Here is a 26,456-nt window from a genome sequence, read left to right as displayed (position 1 = left end):
AATGTTACGAGTTTCTAATCGGAAAAACAAAAAGAGGCAGACTGCAAGGAACTTGGATAGGGAGAGTGGTGTAGAAAATGAAGAAGGTTAGTGAGACATCGAATCAGTTAAGCTGGCTGACCCAAAATAATGATGCCTGAAAGAACTTAATGAAGAGGAATGATGATGATGTTGATGATGATGATGATGACAATGCATAACAATAGTTGCAACATTTCTGGTATCTTCAATGTCTCATTGGGTGAGACACTTAACATACTTGACTCATGTGTGAATGAGTAAATATAGGTAGAGAGTGACACATTAAAAAAAGCTAGTAAAAATACTATGCCTAACAATGATTGAGATACACCTGTCTAAATAAGCTATATAAATGTTCATACAGAGGAATCCACATAAAGTCACCACTCTTAAAGTTAACTTCTGCTTAAAGTCAACACCTCTTGTTGGTCCCAAATTTTCTCTTCTTTACCTAAATGTGTGTCCATTGATAATGAATATACGGCTATGTGGTCTAGTGGTATGACACTCGCTTTCAGATCGGAAGCTCCTGGGTTCGAGCCTCGCTCGGCGCATAGTTGACTCCTTGGAAAAAGCTCTTTACTCACATTCTCTCACCGTACTCAGGTGTGAAATGAGTACCTGGCTGTTAACAGCATTGTCTCTGTCCGAAAAATTGTATATGGCCTAACAGGCGTCATGTCCCGTCCTAAATGCTAAGTGTTGCTATTGGCCGAGGACCCGCTGTAAAGCGCTTTGAGCATGTTTAGTGGATATTGCGCTATAAAAAAGCTCATTAAAAAAAAATAAAAATTTAATGAATAAAGCCAACCTTGCTTAAAGTCGACCAATCTTTCTGGTCTGACAGTGCTGACGTTATCAAGATTCCACTGTACTATTTGTTGAGTTTAATTAAATATAAATCAAAGGCAAATTCACAAGCTCTTTTCTTACGTGCTGATGCATCATTGGGATGCTTATCTGGATGGCACCCAAGGACTCTTGCTTTGTATTCAGCATTTATTTGCTCCTCCTGAAACATGACAGCAACATAAAAAAATAAACTTTAATTATAGTCTTTATATACTGACATGAAAGTGAGTCTAATGAGGTTTTATCAATATACTTGTTGAACGTATATTTAAATGTAAAGGAATGGACAGCCCAACACTAATAAGGAAAGCTGAGAGCAGATCTGGATTGACAGCCCTTACTGCAAAATCATCTTTCAGGTCCCCTCTATGAATGCCTCATCGGGAGAGTGAGGTGAGGTGAACGCACATAAATGAAACAACAATATATCTACATAGGATATGGGGAAAAAGACACATGCACGTATTCTCAACCCACTCGCAAGTTAACGCCCATCTCCACTCCTTACTTCCACCCTACCCCCCCCCCCCCTTTTCTGTGTCAAGACTGTGGAGTAGGCCTTAGCTGATTTTACAAAATACATCAAAAACTGGTCACCCTGATCACAGCCTCTGTCCTAATGACAGGCCTACAGTCTTTTTTTATTTTTTTCAAATGGATCAATTCAGTCCTCTTTCAATTGGGGGGAGGGGGGGGGGGGAGGGGGTACATTACCAATATACTTTCATCAAAGGCTGCGGCTATTCGGACTCAAACCTCAATGCGCATGAGCAACCAACAAGTTATTTGGACTTGTCCTAATAGTCTCTTGTGGTAGTATAGTTTGTATTTTTCCTTGTTTTTTAAATTTATTAAATTTCAATTTATTTTAATTGAAAATAACAATAATGGCATAGTAACTATCACCAGGTAGTCTAAACCCGCTTTATTTGACGTGAAAGACAAAATTATTGATCAATTGGAAGTCAACTTAGAGATAAAAAGAAAAGAATTCAAAAAGTCCCTTCAAAAGATTATATAAAAGTCAATCAAAGTAACTGTGGTCTAAAGGAAAAGCTTTTCTAACAACTGTACACTTTGTCCAAATAAAATCAGGACAAAACAATATATCAATATCTTCTACAGTCCGAAAAAGGGGTATCAGCTGTGTCAGTCTGATATGGACAAAACTGAAGTTATTCTGAACTCACCTTCTGTTTCTATCAGTATCAGTCCCCCCCCCCCCCCTTCTGCCCACTGCCCGCACTGTGTCCACCTTGTGTTTCCATACTCACATTGACGTTTTGAGTCCAAATAGCCACTTCGTTCACCAAAACATCTCAAAATTGTCTTTATTTAACAAAAGGTGCCAAACATTAGGTAATCAATTTGTTCGCAATGATAACACCAAGGCATGTAGACTGCACACCTTGTACGATATGATATATGCATTTGCAAAAAGACCATCATAAGAAGTTAAATGATGGGTAGGGTAGACTCAAATAATCGGAGCAACTAGGAATGAGAGACCTTTCTTCTAATTCAATTTTATATTCAAAAACTCGGTTCTCAAGCATTTGATTGTAGGGAGGCCTTCCGAAAGCTCCTACACCCCCAGTATTCTTGTTTCGGAAGGCCTCCCTGATTGTATGATATGCCAGTAATTAATCCTTTGAAAAAAAAAAAAAATTTTAGAGACACGTCCCCAATGCTCATTCCGCTTGATACTCTCTCAACTAAAAGTAGGACTCTTGAGGTGTAATACAAATATAATGCTGTGCTGCAGAAAAAGGCCTTTCAAGGGCAGCAGCACTTACAACTCGTTTTTTCTCCTTTGTTAAAGCCCTTATCTCTTGATATCTCTCACACACACTCATTTTACACCTGAGTGCTGTGAGAGAATGTGAGCACACATTCGCATAGATCGCATTCTCCATGACTGGACGTTTCAGTTTCGCCGCCTACAGAGAGAGGGCTGCCTCCACTATTAATGCTGGACGTCTCTTCACATTGCCTCGAGCACCCCTTTGGGGAGACCTTCCATAAGCTACTACATCCCAAGTATTCTTGTTCTAGTAGGGAGTTTGGGAGGGGGAAACTTTTTTTTTAAAGTCTCCCCCCTCCCAAACCCCCTACTGGTCATCTTTAGGAGGCTGATCCGAACTCTCTGAAGAATGTGAAATTAAATATATGCATGGTAATGAGCAAGGGACTGGTTACGGACAGGGATTCGTGACTCAGCACGGTCACTCGTAATATCTACACTACAAATAACAATAACTTTTGATACTGATACTACTGACCGTTGAATCTTCACAGCATCCAAGGATAAAATACAAGTCATCCTCCTCCTTTTTTTGGTAATTGATTATATCATCCATGTTATCATATGGACTCTACAAAAAATAGGATAATCAGATTATAAGGGAGACCTTCCGAAAGCATTACCGAGTCGGAGTTGGGCTGCGACACTTAAATTTGATTTGTTTTGTAGAAATTTTGACACAGCAGTTTCGTTTAGTTTTTGTATTAACCAAGAACACACGGGGAAGAAGCACAGACAAACTCTCACTGAAAGTACACGGACCCAACAACAGGGATCTACTTTATATTTTCATTTCCATGGTAAGATAATTGGAAATCCAGTTTTAAAAGACATATAACCTCAAAGTGAATTTATCATACTTTTAAAACGTGTATTTCAATGAAAAAACTTAATTTCAATGGAATACCATGTTTTATTCTAACTGATATGATAAATCGGAAGACAAAGATTGAAAACACAACGCTCCCTCCAAAACACCACATAATCATAACATGGGAAAAGGCAACACACCTACAACTACAACAAATATCTACCATGACCGATAAACATTAGACGTAGATGATAACAATGAAGATACTTTTCAAGCTTTAATTTACTCAAATTGCTTTTTGATTGTTTTAGTAAATCTTAGTCTGGATGTATGTCACTCCTGATTCACCAGGTTGGTTTTTATTGTTCACTTGACTTGGGATGGGATTGAGGAGAGTGGAGCAGAACAGATCGGAATCAGACGTCAACAAAGTCGGAGATCCGTGCCGTCTCTCTCTCTCTCTCTCTCTCTCTCTCTCTCTCTCTCTCTCTCTATATCTCTATCTCAATCTATCTCTCCCTCGCTTTCTCACTTCCATCGATTATCTCTCTCTTCTGTCTCCGTCACTCACCTCTCTCTCTCTCTCTCTCTCTCTCTCTCTCTCTCTCTCTCTCTCTCTCTTTCTCTCTCGTTTTTATTTCTTTTTTTAATTGAAATTTTATATATGGACTTGAACCCAAGATAAGGGCAGCGTGGTTCGGAGATCGGTTTTTGCTCCGTACCCGAAAGGTACAGAGTTCAAGCACCCGCCGCTGCGCTGTGTGTGGTCTTGTTGAGCAAGTCACCTGGCCCTAGCTCACTTTGCGGTGCTGCACTGTGGTTGTTGCCTGGGTTATTCCCATCTAACCTTGGAATAGACCCGAGACAATTTTTTCCCTATGGGATGAAGAAAGGGAATTTTATTTATGGTGGCGTTTTTATGCACTTCCGTTGGACCTCTGTTGGTGGTGATGGTACATTAATGAAAATGTTGCTGCATACGTCCATGTGGTTTAAATAGTTTTAGATTGTAGTTCAGCACGCGGCTTAGTGATTACCGATGTACGTTTATACAATGACAGTAGATTAGAGAATAATAACAATAATTTAAAATATCAAAAGTAAAAAGAAACATGGCACACAAATACTGATCTCAAATAAATAAATAATTTTAGAAAATTAAAATCGAAGTTTTTTAAAAACATGATAAAAAGTTTTAAAAAGAAAAGAAAGAAAAAAAAAGCAAACAAAAATAAAGTAAATTAAAAAATATAAAATAATGTCTACAACGGGAATCGAACACGGTACTTTCAAGGTTAGAGTCTGACAGCTTTCTGCTGCGCCACGGAGCCACCTGACTGTTCGTCACATTTAATAAGGTCTTTCTAAAACATTATTTTACCTTCAATGCAACTTCTATTTTCTGGTTTTTATATTTCGATTTTTTATTTTATTATTATTATTATATAAATTTATTAACAAAAACATCCTACAGATGTCACAATATAACTTTCGCCATGTCCAAATACAGAAACACAATATCGCTGATGAAATTGGGTGGGATGCGCATGCGTGACGGAGGTGTATAAAAACGATCCGTTAAGATACACCTCCAGCGGAGGTGCATAAAAACACGTTTGTTTATGGCTGTCATTATCCCCAGACACCTGAAGACACCCAGACACTCCCCCCCAAATATCGTTATTCCCAGACAGATATTTGAAACTCCGCTCTTTTAAACAATTATCCACATTCCAGAATATGGAATGTTTCCAAATGCACATAGAAATAAGGAAAGTTAATAAAATATCTATAAAAACATAAAATTAACCCAAATTAAATCAGTTGTTACTACATATACACAATATGCGTCGACTTCGAAGTGGGTGTCATGGCCGAATGGTTTAGTCGTCTGCCCTGGAAGTTTTACCAGAATCGACGTTGTGGTTCGAATCCTGGTTCCGCCACTTTTTTTTTTTTTTTTTTTTTTAAATTCCGTCTTCTTTTTACAGAACGTTGCAAGGGATAAATGTCCCATCCATCCTCCCCCCCCCCCCCCCCCACCTCTTTTTGTCTTGCATTCTTCAATGCTTGCAGGTGATATGATTTTTGCCAACTGTGTTCCATGATATCCCAATTGCTACAAACAAACCCAAAGAATGCATCTTAATAATTTATAAACCCCCCCCCCCCCCCCCTCCCTTTAAAAAAAAAAAAGAGGATTTGCATTTTAAAATCTGATACACCCCTAATTCTTTTTTCTTTATTCATTAATACAAATTAGGTCTAGGCAACAGATCATATGATGGATCCATCAGAAGCAACTCCAACATCTTCAGAGGATAGAATTGAAAGTGCAGCGGATGAAGTCTCTTCTGACGGTCATTCTGTATTACTCACAAAAGATGAGAGTGGGACAGCAGGCAATGATGATGATCAAAGTCTAAACACTTCCAATGTCTCCAGGGATCAAAGTGTTCCTTCAGATGAAGGAAAACAACCAGACTTACATCATCCTACTCCAAATTCTGAAGACGTTCCAGAATCATCTAACATGAATGGTAATGGTCGGCATGATTTCTTGTTTTTGCATCACTTCTTCTTCTTCTTCTTCTTCTTCTTCTAGGTTCCATGCCTGTTCCAGGCTTCGGATACTGCATGAATTATCTCTCTCCATTCCTCCCTGTCTCTTGCTTTTTCAAACAGCTCTTGGATTGTTAGGTTGGTGAAGCCCTTCAGTTGGTCTATGAGTGTTTTTCTTTGTCTCCCCCGGCGCGTTTACCAGGTATTTTTCCACAACTTGCCAGGTATTCATTTTTATCTTTCCTTACTATGTGTCCGAAAAAGGATAGTTGTCGATCCACTATTAAGGGCATTAGTTTCCTTTGTTGGTATGTTTGTTTTAGCACTTCTTCGTTCGTTTTGTGTGCGGTATACGATATTCTCTGCATCCTTCTCAAGCACCACATTTCAAAAGCTTCAATGTTCTTTTGTGTTTCTGCATTTGTAGTCCAGCTTTCGCATCCGTAGAACAAGATTGGCCACACGTAGCACTTCAAGACTCGGAATCTAATCCCGAACGACATCTGTTTGTTTTTCAAAATGTTTCCCAGGTCCATGAAGGCCTGTTTGGCTTGAGTTATTCTTGCTCGTATGTCTCGGTTACATCTTCCATCTGTTGTCACTATTGAACCTAGGTATTTAAAACTTTCTACGTTGGTAAGCTGCTCGCCGTGAATCATTATATTGCAGGTGTTGTTGTTTTCGGGGTTTTTCTGTATTACCATGCATTCTGTTTTGGTGATATTCACTTCCATTCCCTTGGCTTCACTATCTACTACCACTTTGTCAACAATCTTTTGAAGTTGGATTTCTGATGTTGCAATGAGTACCGTATCGTCTGCGTATCTTATATTATTTATGTTGTGACCTCCTACTTTTATTCCCTCCATATTATTTATGCCCCTCATGATTGTTTCTTGGTATAGATTAAACAGATCTGGTGAGGCAACACACCCTTGACGGACTCCTTTCTTAATAGGAATGGAATTTCCTGTAGAGTTTCCGATTTTGATAGATGCCTGCTGGGTGTAGTATAATGTTTGCATGAGTCTGAGGTCTTTCTCATCAGCGCCAATGGAGTGCAGTTGTTTTAGTATTTCTTCGTGGCGTACTCTATCAAAAGCTTTTTTTGTAGTCGACAAAACATAGGTATAGTGGGGTCTGAACCTGTATAGCTCTTTCACTTAAAACACGGAGGAGGTATATTGCGTTCCTTGTCCCTCTGTCAGGTTGGAATCCATATTGTTCTTCTGCGATTTCGGGGTTAATCTTATTCCTTAGCCTGTTGATAATTATACGCAACAGTATTTTGTTGATGTGACTTATTAAACTTATAGTTCTAAAATTTTCGCATCTGACTGCACCTGCTTTCTTTGGTATTGCTATGAAAATAGAGTTACAGAGATCTTCTGGAATTTTCCCAGTATTGTATATATTGTTGAATAATATGTGAAGTTCATCAATTGTTTGCATCACTTATTATTCAGTAAAGATAATCTTTAGTAGATCTGCAGAAATCTGGGATTTTCAGAATTTTTCAGAAATTTTCCACATAGTTTGCTGTGTCCAAGATTTTCCGTGATTAATGCTCAGACTGGAAGTTCCGCGGAAAAATCACTTTCATGTCTAGTGTCATATTTTAACACCTGGGCTCAGTTGCATGAAATTTGGTGTCACTCTCATTTTTATGACGTCAACGTAGACAGACGGGTGGCAAATGTCAAAAGATGTGCAAGACTGGTGGTGGTCTTGGATGACTATATAGTCCAAATGGAAGGGAGGGGTCAAATGGGTCTAGATTATTGTTTGTTCTATAGCTGTAGCATAATAGCACAATTGGATTCGTTTGTTTTTTTCTTTTCTTTCTTTTTTTTTTTTTTTTAAAATTTCGACTTGATTTTTATATATTTATTTTAAAAGTATAGAATTCATTACAACTTCCTTCTAATTGCTAATATTTTCATTATTCTAGCAGAGTAGACTCTTTGTTAGTACCCTTTTCATGACACAATTATGGATTCTACAAGGATAGATATAGCAGACAGCAATGTTTTTATTAATACATCTATTAAAATAGCAAATTTCAAATGAACAAAAATGATTAAATCACATCTTTAAAAAAAAGAACAAACTACCAAACACGGAATGTTTCAGGCTCAAAACCCTTCTTCAGCCAACAAAAAAAAAAATAGTAAAGACAGACGTTACTAAATTCCAGATTGATGACAGAAAAACAGAGAAGGGTTTTGAGCCCAAAACATTCCTTGTTTGGTATTTTGTTCTTTTTTTAAGCTGTTATATTAATTTTTGTTTATTACTTTTTACACTCAACAGCTTCTAGCAGCTTAGTATCAAATGTCAAATATTGAATTTGTTCTGATGAAACAGTAGAATTATGGAAATCTGGACTTGACCGTGTTATTTTATTCCTGCATTTTTGTTGTTGAAGGTTTGATGGATTCTAGACAAAGTGAAGGCAATGATGAGGAGGACATGGACAGTGCGAGTGAGATCAGCGACTTCTCAGATTTTAGTCAAGAATCCTGGCATCCTGTCCAAGGTTGGTATTCTGTAACCTTTGACCTTCAAAGGATTCAGTGACACAATCTGTGTGTGTGTGTGAAAGAAGGGAGAGAGAGAGAGTGAGGCTATGTGGTCTTGTGGTATGACACTTGCCATCAGACTGGAGCCCCGGTCTCAGAGGCGCAGAGTTGGGTCCTTGGAAAAGGCTCTTTACTCACTGTCCTCATGTGTAAAATGAGTACCTGACCATTAATAGCATTGTCTCTGTCAAAGAATAAACTGTTATATATATGCCTAATAGGCATCATGTCTCGTCCTACATGTTCCCCCCCCCCCCCCCCCCCCCACCCTGTAATAATCTTTTAGTGGACATTGCGCAGTATAAATGCTCAATTCAAGTTTAGTTTTATTTAGAGTGGGAATGGGTTTTGAGGATTGTAATCGTACTGTTATCATTCATTCAACCATCAGATTCCGTTTTGTATTCACAGTCCCATTTTATTTTCCCTCCAAAGGTCCCATTGCTTGGGTACAAGAACAAATGCGACAAGGTCAGAATGCACGATCCATCCTTGAGGATCTTGTCCCCCCAGGCACAACGATACCTGATGACATAGATCCTATCATGCTATGGAGGCTTATCATCAATATTGTTTCTGAACCTCCAAAGCGTAAAAAACTGGAGAATATCAACACCCTTGAGGATGTCATCAACCTTATGCAGACTTGCAACAAGATTATCGTCCTCACAGGTGCTGGGGTAAGAAGCATCCACCCCTATTTGAAAACCCTAATTTCTCAGTAAATAATAATAGATTAAAAAAAAATAATAATAAAAAATTTATTCAACGATTGCAGAATATTTTCACACATTTTATTGGTGTGAAATAGGTGTAAAAGACAGCTGATTGGCAATTATAATAATCTTTTGGTGCGCATGAATACAAATCCAACTTTTTTAGTTTTTGGGTCAAATTGTCATTCAAGCAGGAGAAAAATACAAATTATGGTGAATAGAGGTACTAATACCATACCATTTGGTTACAAAATATCTAATGATCTTACTTGTAGGGTGGAATAAACGTATTCTTTCATTTCTTTATACTTATCTCGTTATATTTTTACCGTGCAATAACACATACTTGCAAGCTCGTGTTATTGTGCACGATAAAAATAACTTGTTTTAATAAATACAAAGAGATGAAAGAATCATTTAATATCACGTGACTTATACCAGTAAAGTCTGATTTTATGTGGTTTGCCAGTGGTGTCAACCTTACGTAAAAAATGTGTAGATTCTTTTAGGCATTTTCGTTCAAATTAGGCCTGTACGCATTTTGTTGAGGTTCATACCTGTTATTAAATTTCTATTCTATTATTTAAATTTTTTTTTTTTTACAATCCAATCATTGGGTGAGGTTCCTGACCTCCCATAGTGGGCAGGGAAGTACACACTGTGTCTTCTATCCCCTTATATCTGTTTTCCAACATGCTTTTTGTCTTTGTCTTGGAATGAGATTACTTGGTTTTGTCCTGGTCCTGGCTAGGAGGGAAACAGTCGAATGCATAGTTATTGTTTTGGGAGATGTTATTTTATTTTCTTGTAAACCATCTCTCTGTTATGTACTGTTTTGTTTTGTTTTTTAACATATGATTTTTAAACATTTGAGTGTGTTCCTCTTAGCGGAGACCTGTGCTTGTGTCTGGATGAGACATTTAGGTGATCTCAATCTAAGTACATTGATAGTGTGCTCTTGGAATATGCATCTGTTCCCTATTTGAACCAATTCCCCTTTGTCTTGCCTTTTCTTGGGTGAACATAACATGACATATGGTATAGGGCAAAATATGAATGCCCTTAATATTAATAGTAATTCCATAAATCTATTGATTAAAGATTACAATGATGATACACATGGTAAAGATAGTATTTCAACTTAAATGTACTCATGTATATGTGGTGTACAAACATTTATCTTTAACGGTGACATGCAAAGCACTTACACACGCATATAGAAGATAACCATAATAATATAATAATGCATAATATATACATACAAGATTGAAAGCCATGTCAACAGCAGTGCAAACAAGTATTTTTGTCATATATAAATCTCCCATCATATAATTCCCTGTCTACTAACACCTTGAAATAATCCATAGATTTTGCATTCTTTGTTTCAAATTTCAAACTGTTCCATTTCTGGACAATACGAATACCGAACCAGTTTTGTCTTATGTTTGTTTTGCATCTAGAGTCAAAAATCTTAAGCTTGTCCCCTCTGGTAAAAGTAATATTAGAATATGAAAAAAAATCAGAAAAGTCTATCCTATCCAGAGCGTGTACCAATCTATAAACCTGAATTAAATCCCCACGAATTCTTCTATATTTCAAACTGGGAAAGTCAAGAAATTCTAACCTTTCCTTGTAAGATAAATACTGTATTGTATAAATATTTTTGGTAGCTGTCCTCTGTACACTTTCAATACTAATAGATTGTCTTTTATATAATGGGCTCCAGATGCAATTTCAGTATACTAGATTTGGTCGAACGAGCGATTTATACAAATATAAAAATGTGGTTTTATCAAGACTTATAAAGGTTCTATATATTATTCCCATCATTCTGTTTGCACGGCTTACACAATTATCATATGTACATCAAAATTCAAAAGTGAATCAAAAGTAACTCCCACATCCTTTTCATAAGGCACAACGGAAAGTAGATTTGACATAGAAGTATCGGTAAAATAATTATGACATTGATTATTTTTTCCTATATGTAATACTTTACATTTCGAAACATTAAAATCTAAATGCCACGTTGTAGACCATTTGAAAAGTGAAAATATATCATTTTGTAGAATGTTATGATGTTCAGTTGTACTGTAGATCTTTGTATCGTCTGCAAACAGTTTTCAGGTTGAATTTATGCCACATGGTAAATCATTTATATATAAAAGAAATGAAAGTGGTCCCAATACGCTTCCTTGGGGTACACCGCTAATCACATTCTTAAAATCCGGGTGCTTTAATTATAATTCTAGAGCTTTTTACTATCCCATTTTCTTCCTTTTTACTGGCACTGGAATGACCTTAATGTGTTGCAAGCGCCATAAAACTCTTTAAAATAAAATAAAAATATAAAATAACAATTCAATCATATTCTCTTTTAGTATACTTAAGTTCATGTAGGGAGTTAAATATAATAATATCTGGCTGGGTTATTTCAGATTTATTTGTTGATTCTGGAAATGGATATTTATATAGTCTATAAAAGAGTAAGTTTATTCATTGATTTAGATTATAATTATAATATTTCTGGTATGGTTTATTTGCCCATTATCAAAATTAGCGCTGGTTATCAGGTTTGTTTTTTTCTCAGAATTGTACATGTTTTTTCAAAATTTTACTCATTTTGTCTCTTTGTTGTACACATTTTCATCGGTTATGATTGGCAGCACTGGATTTCTCCAGATTGTCATATTTGTACTTGTATGGTTGAGGAAAATTTTGGTGTTATTGTTATCGGTAGCATTGCATGGTAATCTTTTTATTTTTAGTGTGTATTTTATAGGGGGTGGTGTGGAAATCTTTCATTCTATGTTACTGGGGGTTTTTTCCCTCGTAATGCAGATTTTTTGCTTTAACAGGTCTGCAATATTGATGGATATCATCAGTATTGCAACACTTCATGGATCTTAGGAATACCAATTGATATTGTAGCGCTTAATTTTGATGTGATTTAGAAGAGCCTTTTCTTTTTTGGTTTTTTGGTTTTCTTTTTTTTTTTAAATAATTTTTTTTTGTCTTAGTTATTTATTTCATTTTTTAGAATATTTGTTGTTTTGTCTGTGATGAGGCAGACAGTTCAGTAGCATTCCAATCCGGACTTTATCCCTCTGGTTATCATTGTTAAGACTCTATCAAATGACAAGCCATGCAATTATACATGTGATATGTGTCTACCCTGTCATAGTTTTTATTTTCTTTTGGAATGGGTGAGGCAGGGACTTAGATTTGTCACATTTTGACATTCTTCTCCCAGGCCTGTAAATCTTCCGACTTGTCGGATTTCCAACAGTACGATTTTACTCTATAAGTGCTAATATTTTTTTTAAAAATTAATAGTGAAAATAAAATTTGTAACGTCAAAGAACTTGTTCCTCGAAAAAATCAGATTTTATTCCGTTTAAAAAAACAAAACAAAAAAAAACTTTTTATTTGTCGCATCAAAGACAAAACAAAACTAGGCCGTCTATCAGTTAGCTATCATGCTACTACACACTCCTCTAGACGTGGATGTATTCACTGCCTGGCTACTGTGCCACAGCCAGCGAGAGAGGGTCGCAAAGTTCACGCGAGTCGTCGAACACACACCTAGTAAGTAAATATCACACTCACAGAATCGGAGCTTCCCGGACCGGAAAGTTTCTCTCTATTTTGCTAAACACATGCATTTCTCCGTGTCTCATTTCTTTTTCCCTATGATTTATTGGTTCGTCTGGATGTGAGATGGGAAAAAAATAATGCGAAATAATTATTTTTCTTCTAAATATATATTCTTCTTCAAAAGCTCTCACATGACCATACCACCTCCTCTTCTTCTTCTTTGTCGTCGTCATCTTCTTCTTCTTCTTCTTCTTCTTCTTCTTCTTCTTCTTCTTCTTCTTCTTCTTCTTCTTCTTCTTCTTTTATAAGAATTAATCCAAATAGACGAAAGAATCAGCGTGACATTTAACACAAACAAACAGGAGCGAAGATACGCAGCTTTCCGTGTCAAGCACGAGATACACGTCCTTCAAAAGGGTAGGAATTGTTCTCTTCCTTTCATTTTACAACTAACCCAGACCTGGTTCCTCAAATAATTGGGATTTTTTTTTTGGTACCATAAAATAAGAACCTCATTATAAATAAGTAGGGGCAAGTGACATGATTTGTCTAGTCAATTGACGTGTCATATCTGTGTTGTATTTATTGATTAATCCATATTTTTGTCCTGTTGTGTCTATTTTCGCATGCTCAAAAAGCTCCGACAATTTTTTCGCCATTCATTTCCAGGCCTGTTCTCCAGATTCAAAATTTTAATATTACATTTTAGATAAAAAGAGAGGGATGTACGGTTATTCTACTCTGAAATGGAAATGTGCCCCAAATATTCACAATATTCATGTTATAAATAAAATAATATAATAAAAATACAATCCCTTTGTTTGTTCTCAAAGGAAAATTTGTCTTCAGGGTCTTTCCAAGGGAAGACTGGGTAAACTGAAGTCAGTTCAAGTGCAGTGCCAGAAAGTGAGCTAGGCTAGGCAAGGTGACTTGTGCAACGCAGTGTGGCGGGTTATCAAACTTAAGACCTTTCTGGTACAAAGCTAAGACCACACCACTGAGCCAAGCACCGATTAATGCAATTTAACATGATTTGTTTGATTAAGGGTAGAAATCACTATTTTGGGGGGTGATACAGAATTTTTTATCTTAAAATTCTGACCTTTTCTCCATGATTTTCAGATTTTCTGCAATTCTCCCTTACCGGGTCTGTTCTTAAGAATTCCATTTCCATTTATAAACAACATTAACAATTGTTTGACAAAGGGGAAACCTGAAACACCAACATTTTCTGTCTTCGTTAATTTAATGAAAGCCTCCATTCATGTGACTATTGTCATTTATTTCATCCAGCTTCAAGCACAAAACATTTGCATTAGTTATCAAGACATCACTTGTGCTTTAAAATTTTTTTTTTTTAATTTAAAATTTTTGTTCCAAAGGTTTCCGTGTCTTGTGGAATCCCAGATTTCCGTTCTAGAGATGGTGTGTACGCACGTCTGGCAGTCGACTTCCCCAATCTCCCTGATCCACAAGCCATGTTTGATATTCACTTTTTCCGCAGTGACCCAAGGCCTTTCTTCAAATTTGCAAAGGTATCCAACTGAACTGTATGGGAATATTGATTGCTTCTGTTGCAACTCTTTTAACTTTGAGGAAGACCCAATTCTTGACAGGAGATTAAAAATTTGATTGCATAGCAGCCAACTGGCCAGATAAAATTGAGACTATCCCGATTAGGCAATCTGAGAAAAATTTAGAGAAAAAATAAACTGGACCAATGAAAATGACCCTTGCATGTCTCTGAATAATGATTTTGTTTTTACCAGAAAATTAAAACAAGGAACAGATAAAGTTCTAAATCTAGAAAATATGATATAAACATACTGCTGTTTGGGCTCATGATGTTATTGTGCATTAAGGTGTCGTGTTTTAGCTACTTGAAAAGTTGGCCGTCGTGTGATTGATGATATATCACAGTTAATTGGACAGAATGGTTTCATTAAAGTAAAGCTTTTCCATTTGTAACCACATGACAATAAACATTATGCATCATTACTTGAAGAGTGATCTTGGCTTAAAATTAGGAAACTGCTTATATTCTGTTAATAGTTTGTGACTGAAACTATCAATATGTTTTTTTAAATATTCACGTAGATAATCTCTCTAAATCAATATGTCATATTTACAGTGAGTTTAAAGATGGGAAGGAAAAATACAATAGCAACCTGCAGTCAAGTGGTGCTTCTTTGGGTTGTTGTTTTTTTTTAAAATCTTCTTATTTATTTATTTTTTTTTTTTTTTGGTACATTTTAATCTCTGTTAGGTGCCGATAGCTCATGTGTAAAGCACTTGCTTTTTTAAAATCATATTTTTTTCTCTTTTTTTTCTTTTCTTTTCTTTTTTAAAAATTATTTTTATTTGCCATATACAAGAAGGAAAGAAACCTCTACTGCTGACATGTTTTTGTGATTTTCTTTTTATTATGAACTGTTACATCCAACTACATTTTTTTTCCTTTTTTTTTGTGAAGGAAATCTACCCTGGCCAGTTCAAACCGTCACTGTGTCATCATTTTATCCGACTGATCGAATCCCAGGGAAAATTGTTAAGGAACTACACACAAAACATTGACACGCTGGAACAAGAGGCTGGTATAGAAAGGGTAGTCCAGTGTCACGGTGAGTTTACACAATATTTGATCTTTGTAATAAAATTATTTTTTTTAATTTCAGTATTCCTGGATACATTTCAATATTTTAATAATGCAAGTATAATGTAAAGTTGCCACTGTGGATTCCTGATAAAGTCAACACTGCTGGATCCAAAAGATCGGTTAACTGTAAGCAAGGTTTACTTAATCCATTATCAATGGAACACATGTAGAATGAGAACAGAAAATTTGTGACCAATAAAGTGGTGTTAACTTTAGGAGTGTTGACTTTATGCAGATTCCACTGTAATTCTTACATGTTTTGTAATATTTCTGTCAAATGCTAGGCTTTTGCAAAGACGTGGAAATATAGTATTAGTATGTAGTAGTAGTAATAGTGGTGGGAGTAGAAGTAGTAGTGGTAGTAGTAATAGTACTAGTCTAGTAGTGGTTGTAGGAATTGTAGTTGTAGTAGGAGGAGGAGTAGTAAATGCTATAAAAAGGGAGATAGAGAGAGAGAGACACGGATCATTTGATAACATAATGGAAATTATCTTGTCACTGCTGCAAACTGTCATCTCTAATAGATTGAAGACCACTCTCACAAATATTTTATCTCTTATCTTATCTTATCTTATCAAAGGCTTAATAGGAATTATGCTTTAAATGCCTTATACAATAGTTTATAATTACAGAATCTCATATAGCTTGTATTGTATCATTCACAGACAGTTTTACATAACTTTGAATGTCAGGAAAAATGTATCAATCGAAAAATACAATCATAGAATACTGGTAATTGAAAACTGGTCAAGATCGATTGAATCACAAATGTACAAAGTTCATAGTACAATGAAATATTAATGACAAATATAACTATGAAAGCAACAACGATAATAAAGCATACATTAGTCTCTGATAAATTATGATTTTACATTGTTTCAGATGTCATGCATTTTACTGGTCAACATTTACAAACCAGTCTACAAAATTAATGGAAACAGTTATATCCACATGACAATTTAAAGTTTAAAATATAAATAAATAAATGGATAAATAACTACAGAAACAAACAAACAAATGAATGAATAGATAAATAAATAAATAAATAAATATTAATAAGATCAAATTAAATTTTAAAATTAATCAATTTATTATTATTATTATTGTCGCCTCTGGTATACACAATCTTGGAAAATGTAAACGAAATTGATGGATTTATATCATTTATATTATGTATTATCTTGTAGAGCTGAATTAAGTCTCCCCTAATTCTTCTGTATTTGAGACTAGGTAGATCGAGGAATGCTAAACGTTCGTCATATGACATGTTCTCAAGCCCGGGAAGCAATTTTGTTGCTCGTCTTTGAATATTTTCAAGACCTATTGACTGCCTTAGATATATTGGGCTCCAAACATTGTTTCCGTACTCAAGAACAGGTCTTATAATAGTTTTAAATAACGAAAGAAACATGCTATTATCCAAATAAGTAAAACTCTTGTATATGATTCCCAACATGCGATTAGCTTTAGTTGTGCAATCATTACTATGCACATCAAAGTTCAAGTGTGGGTCAAAAACAACACCAAGATCCCTTTCAAAATTTGTATCAGGCAAAAAATTTGAATTAAGAGTTATCCGAGTAATAGATGTGATTAGGATTTTTCTTTCCAATATGCAATACCTTGCACTTGTTGATATTAAATTTTAATTCCCACTTCCTTGACCATTCAAATAGAGAATCAATATCATCCTGAATGATATCATATTGATCAGATTCTTTATAAATTTTAGTGTCATCTGCAAACAATCTACATTTTGATATAGTGTTATTTGGTAGGTCATTAATATATATAATAAAAAATATTGGATCCAAGACACTTCCCTGTGGTACTCCACTGGTCACACATTTAAAACTTGACATTTCGCCGTTAATAACTACCCTCTGCTTTTTTTGATAAAAAACATTTTATCAAATTATATATTGGCCCTGTTATACCATATGATTTTATTTTTCTGAATAGCCTCTTAGAGGAACAGAATCAAATGCTTTACTGAAATCAAAATATATAATATCAATACATTTACCATCATCAATCATGCTGGTGAAATCTTCCATGACATGTAATAACTGAGTTTCACAAGAGCGTTTTTCTCTAAATCCGTGTTGACAATTACTTAACATTTTGTGATTTTCAAAAAATTCATGATTCTATCTTTAAGAATGGATTCCATAACTTTACATAAAATACAAGTTAAACTTATAGGTCTGTAATTTCCAGGTTCGCTTCTATTTCCCTTTTTGTAAATAGCAGTCACATTGGCTAATTTCCACTCTTCTGGAATTTCACCCTCTGATAGAGATTTGTTAAATATAATAGAAAGGGGATGGTTTATTTGTGTCGCAATCTTCTTGAGTAAACGAGGATGAAAACCATACGGACCAATGCTTTTTGTTACATTAAGTGATAACGACTTTTCGATTATTTCATTTTCCGAAATACAAAAATCAGTAATATAATTCCCATCGTTGTTATTGTCAACGAATGGGATATTATATAAAAATAAAGTGTGTATGAAACCGTGCCAGACAAAGGAGAGAAAACAATACAAGGAAAATAAAACTATCGAAAAAAATCAGCCTGTCGACTGTTTCATACACACTAATATAGATCTGAACAAGTGTGTATGAAAGGTGCCAGACAAAGCAAGAAAGAAGATTACAAAAACAAAAAAAATCTCGACAAGGGGGTCTGTGGTTCGATCCCCAGTCGAGGTGGACTGATTTTTGGGATCTTTTTTTTTCTTGTATTTTTCTTTCTTTCATTGTCTGACACCTTTCATACACACTTGTTCAGATCTATATCTTACACCGGTGCCTGCTCCCTAGTTTCTTGATTTCATACTCACTAGTAGAAATAAAATGTCAAAATTAAACTGATTTGTTGTTTTTTTCTTGTTTGTTTTTAAGTAAGTCTCTTATCACAAAGTTTTATTCTCTTTGATCTTTTTTTTTTATGTTGACCATTTTTATTTCTATTCATCCCTAATTTTTTTATTTATTGATCATAATTGTGTTTGACAGCAGGTTAACACTTGTATTTGTAATTGCTTCAGGTTCTTTTGCCACCGCCACGTGTACGAACTGTAAACTCAAAGTAAAAGCAGATGTTGTCAGACAGGATATTTTCAAGCAGGTGATTATGATTACCACCGTCTGATGTATCACAATCAAAGTTTGCATCAGGGGAGAATTTGTCAATCTTCAATTTAGATAGAAATAAATTACATTCAGGATATTGATGGGTTTTTTAAAAACATAAAAATTCCCTTTATTCATCCCCATGGTGAAATTTGTCGTTAGGGTCTATTCCAAAGGAAGACTGGAAGAACCCAGGTGTCATCCGCAAAGTGAGCTAGGGCAGGTGATTGAACTCAGTACCTTTTGGGTACGAAGCAAAGACCGTACCGCTGAGCCAAGCTGCTTAGTTTTCAATTATTGGGTTATAATAAGTGACGAGAATTAAGTGATGTCATCACTTCTCCAGCACCGATGGCGTAGTGAATAAGAGCACACACTAGAATACGCCAGAATAAGATCCAGATTCGAAGGTAGTGGGTTCAAGCTCTTGTGTTTTTCACTTTTAAAAATATAAGTAGAAAGGCACCTAGGAGTTATGACCTAGGTGTGGTCCAGCCCCTTTCGAGTAAGAAGTTGAGGATTGAAACACTTGTTTGAAGGGATCTCTCTGCTTTGGCTCTACTTGAGTTCCCTGTAGCAATTCTAGAGAGAGGGGGAGGGGAGTAAAAGCATTGAGAAGAAAAATGAAGAATGAGAAAATAGCTGTGTAGAAGTTCATCCAAGTTTGTGCGTTATAGATGTACAGTAACAATTTTTAAAACCAGATGTATCTAAAAAGTAAATTAGTGACCCTCAATGCTAAGAAAAGGCAAAATATTGCATATATGTATAAGAACTTGCAGATGGAGACCAGAGATAAGATAACCACAATTCATTTTTGGTGTCACCAGGTGATCCCTAAGTGCCCTCAATGCCCAGAAGGCACGGAGAACGCCATCATGAAGCCCGACATCGTCTTCTTTGGAGAGAGTTTACCAGAGGATTTCCACAAACAGATGGCACAGGATAAAGACGAGTGTGATTTGCTCATTGTCATTGGGTCTTCCCTCAAAGTCAGACCTGTGGCTCTCATTCCAAGTAAGAGTCATTTCCCTTGTCTGATAATATTGGAAAATAAAATGTGCACGTCTGTAGCTGATACAGGATTCCAATTTTTCTGGCTAAAATTGATCACAGTTTTTCAGCATTTTCTGATTTTCAGGAGCCAAAGTTTAAGATTTTCTCAAGTGATACAAAGCTGCTAGAAGAAGCTGTGGACTGTAAAAAGTAGTCAACAAAATTGAATATAACAGCTTCAAAAAGAACAAAATACCAATTATCAAACTCAGAATGTTCGGGCTCAGAACCATTCTTCAGTCAACAACAAAAAAAAAAAAAAAAGGAGACATAAATTCATTTCTAAAATGCCAGATCACTGGCAGATATTTGTCTGCCATTGGTCTGTTTTTTAGTAATGTATTTATGCTTTCCCCTTTTTTTTTTCTGTTGTTGACTGAGGAAGGGCTTTGAGGCTGAAGCGTTCCGTGTTTGGTAATTTGTTCTCTTTTTTTTGGAGATGTTATGTTCGTATTTGTTTGTTACTTTTTAAAGGTTTTCTTACTGCACTTAATTTAATGATAAGAAAAGTCCAAGCATTCGCTGGAAAAATCTAAACTGGTAAGGATGAGGAAACCACCTTAGGCAAAATCTTCTTATAAATTTTGGCCCATGGAGTCAGAGTTAATCCCGGTTTCTTTAGTGTGAAATGGACAATAGCAATTGCTTGCTACCCTTTGGATAGGACGCTAATCTATTGCAAAGTACTATCCACCAGATCTAGCAGACTCTGCTACCCAATCTCTGGGTGGACAGTGGGGGTCAGAAAAACTTCTCAACTGCAACCGGGATTGATCTCTGTCCCTTTGCATTTGAGTCAAGTGCTCTACCAACTGAGCTATTGGGACCCCCAATCTTCTTATAATTAGTTGAAAGAGGAGACTTTCATGTAGACATTGAGCCTGTTTACTGGGTCGAAGAGGATCTAGATGTTCTACCCCAGTTGGTGGCCTTAATCTATCCAATAATTTTCAATCCTCGTACTTTTTAGAGGTATATGTCAGGTACTTTCATTTTGTTATTGTAAAGGTTTTCGCTACGCTGTGTATACTTTGTCAATTTTAATTGTATTTTCATTAACAGATTCTGTGCCTGCCCACGTACCTCAAATCCTGATAAATCGAGAACGGCTTCACTATCTTAACTTTGATGTTGAGTTGCTTGGGAACTGCGATGATATTGTAGGAGAGCTCTGTCATCGTCTTGGCAAGGGATGGGATAAGTTGGCACCACCTCAGGCATCACCGTTGACTGAGGTTCTCTTGTCAAGTCTTCCAACACCTCCCTCCAGCCCTCAAAGTCAAAACGTTGCGGCAACAACTTCTGCTTCCTCTCCATCCTCCAAACATTGTAAACCTAAAAAGGCATTGGCTATAGATGATGAAAATGATAAAGAATCGCCTCTTGAGATTGGTGATGCATCGGAATCTTCTTCAGTTCCTTTTAGTGCAAAAAATATGGTCACGACTGCTTCAGAGGATGAAAAAAATGACGACGTTGATAGCGGTAATAATAAAGCATGTTGTGTTGAGTTGGAAAAGGAATCTTTCTCTTGTGTTGATTGCAGCAGTAGTGACATGAAAAGTGATTCAACAGAAATGTCAAATGTGATTGTAGGGGCTCCACAAGATGATATTCTAGATGGGGGCAATGTTTCAAAGCCCCCAGCATCGTCGGTTGAGTCAGTTTCGTCTTCAGATTTATTGGACTCTTGTAAGTCTTTGAACAAATCTGATAAATTGGAGCAAGCCTCATCTGATGAAGTCAGCACGACTTCGACAAGTGCTAAATCTACAGACAATTGTCTCAAAGCACAACAAGGCCAGGATCAAAGCCACGATAAAGACAATACAGAATCAGACATCGTCAGTTCGACATCTAACGAACACAATAAGATAAACCATCATAAACACCACCACCACCACCATCATTCTTCTCATCATCACCATGACAGTCACAACCATTCACATCATCACCATCATCATCGTTCTCATCATAAACACCATGGACATAATCATCATCATCATCATCACCACCATCATCATCATCATCACCATCAAGAGTCTTGTTCTAGTGGTAAATCATCAATGTCAGAACACAAAAATGTTGAAAGTTGTTCAGACAAGTCGGAACCTGTAGAGAAACGTCCTAGGTTAGAATTGGAAGAGGAGTCTGCAACATCGTCCGTACTTGTTGCCTCTAAGGATGACAGTGAAATGATGTCATCAACATCTGCTAAAGCAGAACCCAAACCGACAAATGGAGAGGATGATGAACTAGAGGAGATGAGGAAGATGTGGCAAGGAAGGAAAAACAGGGTCAGTTTGGCACAGCGACTGTCAGGTAAGAGTCAAGTTTGGATATGGGAAAGCTGATCTTTACTGTTGTAGTTTTTAAAAACAAAACTAGAGCATTCATATAGCTCAATATCCACCAAAAGTGCTCAAAACACTTTACCAGGAGTCCCCAGCCAACATTTATGCTAAACATTTAAAATGAGACATGGCGCCTGCTAGGTGATATTACAATTGTTCCGACAGAGACGAAGTTGTAATGCTACCAGCCAGGTACTCATTTTACATATGTGTGAGTGAAGAACCATTTCCAGGAAATCAACTATATGCTGCTGCTCAGAGCAGGACTTGATCCCTGAACCTTCCTGTCCGACGGCGAGTGCCATACTGCTAGACCATTTCGCGCACATAGAAGATTGAGCTATAAAGTGATTAAAGGTCAGGGAGTCATACTCATTTGGCAGATTTGGTACTTGGTCATTGCCGTCTTTCAAAATAAATAATCGTAAATGTTTGATTTCATTATGAAAAAAAACTTTAGTCTGTAAGGAGTGTGAACGTATAAATTTATTTATAAAAACCATTTTAGGCAGCATACAATTCTTCTTTAACCATACGAGAAAAAACGTTTTCATCTTTTCAAGTCTCTCAAGGTTGTCGATTCTCCGTATGATTATGGAATTCAGTGTCTTAAAAAAAAATATCAGTATATTTTCCAATCACCCGTCAAACGGAAAGGTATAGGTATATAATGTCTTTTTACTGGAGTTCAATGCGGTCAACGTGTTTGCCTAAAAGTTTTTTTTTAAAAACACCAAAAAACGTGAGCTTTATATAGCGCAATATCCACTAAACATGCTCAAAGCACTTTACCTTACTAACAGCAACACATAACATGTAGAACAAGACATGACGCATGTTAGGCGATATTACAATTCTTTAAGACAGATAAAACACTGTAATTGGTCAGGTGCTCATTTTACACCTGAATACGGTGAGTAAAGAGTCTTTTCCAAGGATCCAACTTGGATGCGCTGAGCTCATTTGGCAGATTTGGTACTTGGTCATTGCCGTCTTTCAAAATAAATAATCGTAAATGTTTGATTTCATTATGAAAAAAAACTTTAGTCTGTAAGGAGTGTGAACGTATAAATTTATTTATAAAAACCATTTTAGGCAGCATACAATTCTTCTTTAACCATACGAGAAAAAACGTTTTCATCTTTTCAAGTCTCTCAAGGTTGTCGATTCTCCGTATGATTATGGAATTCAGTGTCTTAAAAAAAAATATCAGTATATTTTCCAATCACCCGTCAAACGGAAAGGTATAGGTATATAATGTCTTTTTACTGGAGTTCAATGCGGTCAACGTGTTTGCCTAAAAGTTTTTTTTTAAAAACACCAAAAAACGTGAGCTTTATATAGCGCAATATCCACTAAACATGCTCAAAGCACTTTACCTTACTAACAGCAACACATAACATGTAGAACAAGACATGACGCATGTTAGGCGATATTACAATTCTTTAAGACAGATAAAACACTGTAATTGGTCAGGTGCTCATTTTACACCTGAATACGGTGAGTAAAGAGTCTTTTCCAAGGATCCAACTTGGATGCGCTGAGTAAAGTTTGAAACCAGGACCTTCTGATCTGAAAGTGAGTGTCATACCGAAGACATAACCACACAAGTTTAGTAAGTTTTTGTCTCCTGAATTGACAACCCTGGTCTCAATTGGGATCAGATTAGGAATTTGAAAGTAATAAGGAATATAGATTCCCTGTATTTATCTCTGTATGGAAACATAACTTTAGGGCCCAGTTGGCGGGAAGACTGAATTAGCCCAAATATCAGCCGCAGTGCAGTGTGGAAACTGGGTGGGGTTCCTGACCTCCATGGTGGCCAGGGATGTTATTTACTGCGTCTTCTTCTTCTTCTTCTTCTTCTTCTTCTTCTTCTTCTTCTTCTTCTTCTTCTTCTTCTTCTTCTTCTTCTTCTTCTTCTTCTTCTTCTTCTTCTTCTTCCAGCTTATCTGCATTTTGCAGGGTTGCCATATACATATACATACAGTGCGTAATCAACAATGGGATGTGCTTGCTTTGCCTGCTTATTATAGTACACTGAAAGGAGAACGTTACACCTTCTGTTTTTGAATGAAACAAGATGCACCAAAGGCTGCTCCTCATTGTAATGAGACCTTACTTAAAAAACCCATGTTTAATCTCTTCATATTCTTTGTAACATACTCAACACGGAAATCTCGAACAAATAAGCCTGGTCCCGACTTATTTGAAATTTCCATGCTGCTCTGTATGTACAAAAATACTCTGTATTCCTTTTTATTTTTACATATAAAAATGTTCTTTATTCCATTTTCAATTCCAGATAATCAGTACTTATTTCTCCCACCAAATCGATATGTTTTCAAAGGGGCAGAGGTATTCTCGGAATCTGAGGAAGAGGATGAATCCGATGACAATCAAAACAATGGTGACGATGATGATGATGCAAATGAGAACAACGACGGGGACAGCAATGATGTAAGCCTAGATCCGGAAGAACTAGAAGAGCAGCAGCAGGTTGTTGAAATAGAAGAACCGTCTATCAATAATGACAACGACGATTTGGCTGGTGAGACAATATCACTTGTGGCTGGATCAATATCGTCTTCCCCATCAGTGAAATCGTCTTTGCCAGCAGTGGCAGGGGATCTTGATGAAAAAGACAGGGCAGGAATGGTTTCGTCTACTAATAATGATGGAAATGAAAAACGTGAATAAGGTTGTTCTCTTTCTGATGGATTTGTCAATGATATGAGTTGGAACCAGCACCAAAAAACGTAGAGTTGATTTATTGAGAGTGGAAAAAAAAAAAGTAAAAAGATAAAAGGGCTTCTCTAATAATTTGAAATGTGTGAATTTGGCAAGAATTTCGTTTGTCAAGCTCTATAAAGTTATCTCTATCTTTCATTCTTGGTGCTGAGTGTCACAATCTAGTGTATAGAGGAAGGCTTTTTGTTGTGTAAAAAATGTTTTGTTTAACGAATATAATTATATTTTTGTAAAGCTAACCGTTTCCATATGGTAAATTCATGACTACCCAAGAATTTGTAAAAAGAAAGATAAAATTTTCCATTCTTATGCGATTGAAAAATTACAAAGATTTTATTTAAAAGCTTTCAAATGATTTTTAGTGTGTTGACATCTGCCTTGCCTTACAATGGATGAGTTAAAATGAAGAGAAATGTCAAGAAATTATTTCCGGTATCTAGTAACAATCTGATTCATCAACCATCCTTAGCTCATGCTTCTGGATTGGGTCTTTTGTCCTCCTATTGTGGGCAGGGAGGCACTTTCTGTGTCTTCTATCCCCCTATATCTGTTTTCCTACTTGCTTTCTGTCGTTGTCTTGGAATGGTATCACTTGGTTCTCTCCTGGCCTTGGCTTAGAGGGAAACAGCCAAATGTATAGTTATAGCTGTGGGAGGTGTTATTTTTTCCTTGTAAATCATCTCCCTATTGTTATGTATTGTTATATTTTTTGTTTTGAATATAAAATGGTTTGTAAATATTTTAGTTATTCCTCTTAGTGAGATCCTGTGATTATGTCTGGATGAGTAATTGTTGCTTAGAATACAAGATACCATCTCGGTTCGAAAATCTTGCGGGTTTTTTTCTCTGACAAAGACTATTAGTTCAAAGACAATTGTTGTCTAAGTTTGTATATATATTTATATATATATATATATATATATATATATGTGTGTGTATTGTAAAATAATGTCAATTCACAAAGGAAATATTGTTTTGATTAAGAGTTTTTAGATACAGGATTTAATAAAAAATAAAAAACAATTTTCGTGTTTCTCCTTTCGTAATTTACTTTTTGTTTGTTTTCGTAAACACATTATTCTCAGGTTTTCATAAATGCAATTTGAATTCTTAAGTTCATATGTGGTTTGAAATCACTTGGTTTTTATTCAAGCAATTTTTATCACACTGATAGGTCATTGCACAATTTATTCTCATTACTAAGCACTAATAGTTGTATTGGTCAACCAGAAAAATGCATTACTTAAGATAATTTTTTTTTTTTAACTGAACATTGTTTGAGAAAGAAATAGGGCCTGGATGGGGTCTTCTGACCTCCCGTGGTGAGCAGGAGGTCACTAGCTGTGTATTCTATCCCCTGTATTGTGTATCCTTTTCCATGTTGCTTTTTGTCTTTGTTCTTGATTGAGATTACTCAGGGTTTTTTTTTCTTGGTCCTGGCAAGTATCCTTAGCCGGGAGTGAGACAGTCAAATGTATTTTGCCTTTTATAAGATATTATATTCATTTTCCTTGTACATCATCTCTCTGTTGCTGTTAAGTTTTTTATATAATT

At 35.9% G+C, this 26,456-nt stretch overlaps 2 protein-coding genes across 4 annotated transcripts in view; one reads left to right on the top strand and one right to left on the bottom strand.

The window, feature by feature from the left end:
- Positions 1-3,362, bottom strand: part of LOC144973341 (dnaJ homolog subfamily C member 12-like) — an 11,490-nt gene extending 8,128 nt beyond the window's left edge. Inside the window, exons 1-2 of the mRNA XM_078915643.1 lie at positions 3,156-3,362; positions 955-1,033 (exon numbers count right to left, since the gene is read on the bottom strand). Coding sequence (XP_078771769.1) covers positions 955-1,033; positions 3,156-3,233 — 157 coding nt within the window. The 5' untranslated portion in view covers positions 3,234-3,362. The remainder of the gene's footprint in view (positions 1-954; positions 1,034-3,155) is intronic.
- A 31-nt stretch (positions 3,363-3,393) lies between these two features.
- On the top strand, positions 3,394-25,305 carry LOC144973340 (uncharacterized). Of its 3 annotated transcripts, none has more exons than XR_013645536.1 (10): positions 3,394-3,477; positions 5,752-6,028; positions 8,479-8,589; positions 9,068-9,312; positions 14,328-14,480; positions 15,419-15,566; positions 18,657-18,736; positions 19,572-19,758; positions 20,860-23,108; positions 23,697-24,959. XR_013645536.1 is itself a non-coding variant. In XM_078915642.1 (10 exons), the coding sequence occupies exons 2-10, from the start codon at positions 5,770-5,772 to the stop codon at positions 24,849-24,851; spliced, it is 2,838 nt and encodes a 945-aa protein (XP_078771768.1). In that variant the 5' UTR covers positions 3,394-3,477; positions 5,752-5,769; the 3' UTR covers positions 24,852-25,305. The 3 variants fall into 3 exon arrangements, 2 of the variants coding, with proteins under 2 accessions (XP_078771768.1, XP_078771766.1); XM_078915642.1 differs by having other exon boundaries at positions 20,860-22,119; positions 24,457-25,305; XM_078915640.1 differs by lacking the exon at positions 3,394-3,477 and adding an exon at positions 3,650-3,839 and having other exon boundaries at positions 20,860-22,119; positions 24,457-25,224.
- Positions 25,306-26,456: the final 1,151 nt, after the last annotated feature.

Source organism: Berghia stephanieae, chromosome 5, assembly GCF_034508935.2.
Source record: "Berghia stephanieae isolate SIO BIC M18660-M18661 chromosome 5, UCSD_Bste_1.3, whole genome shotgun sequence".
Classification (NCBI taxonomy): Eukaryota; Metazoa; Mollusca; class Gastropoda; order Nudibranchia; family Aeolidiidae; genus Berghia; species Berghia stephanieae.
The sequence above is the reverse complement of the archived record's forward strand: the minus strand, read 5'-3'. Positions and strand labels throughout refer to the sequence as shown.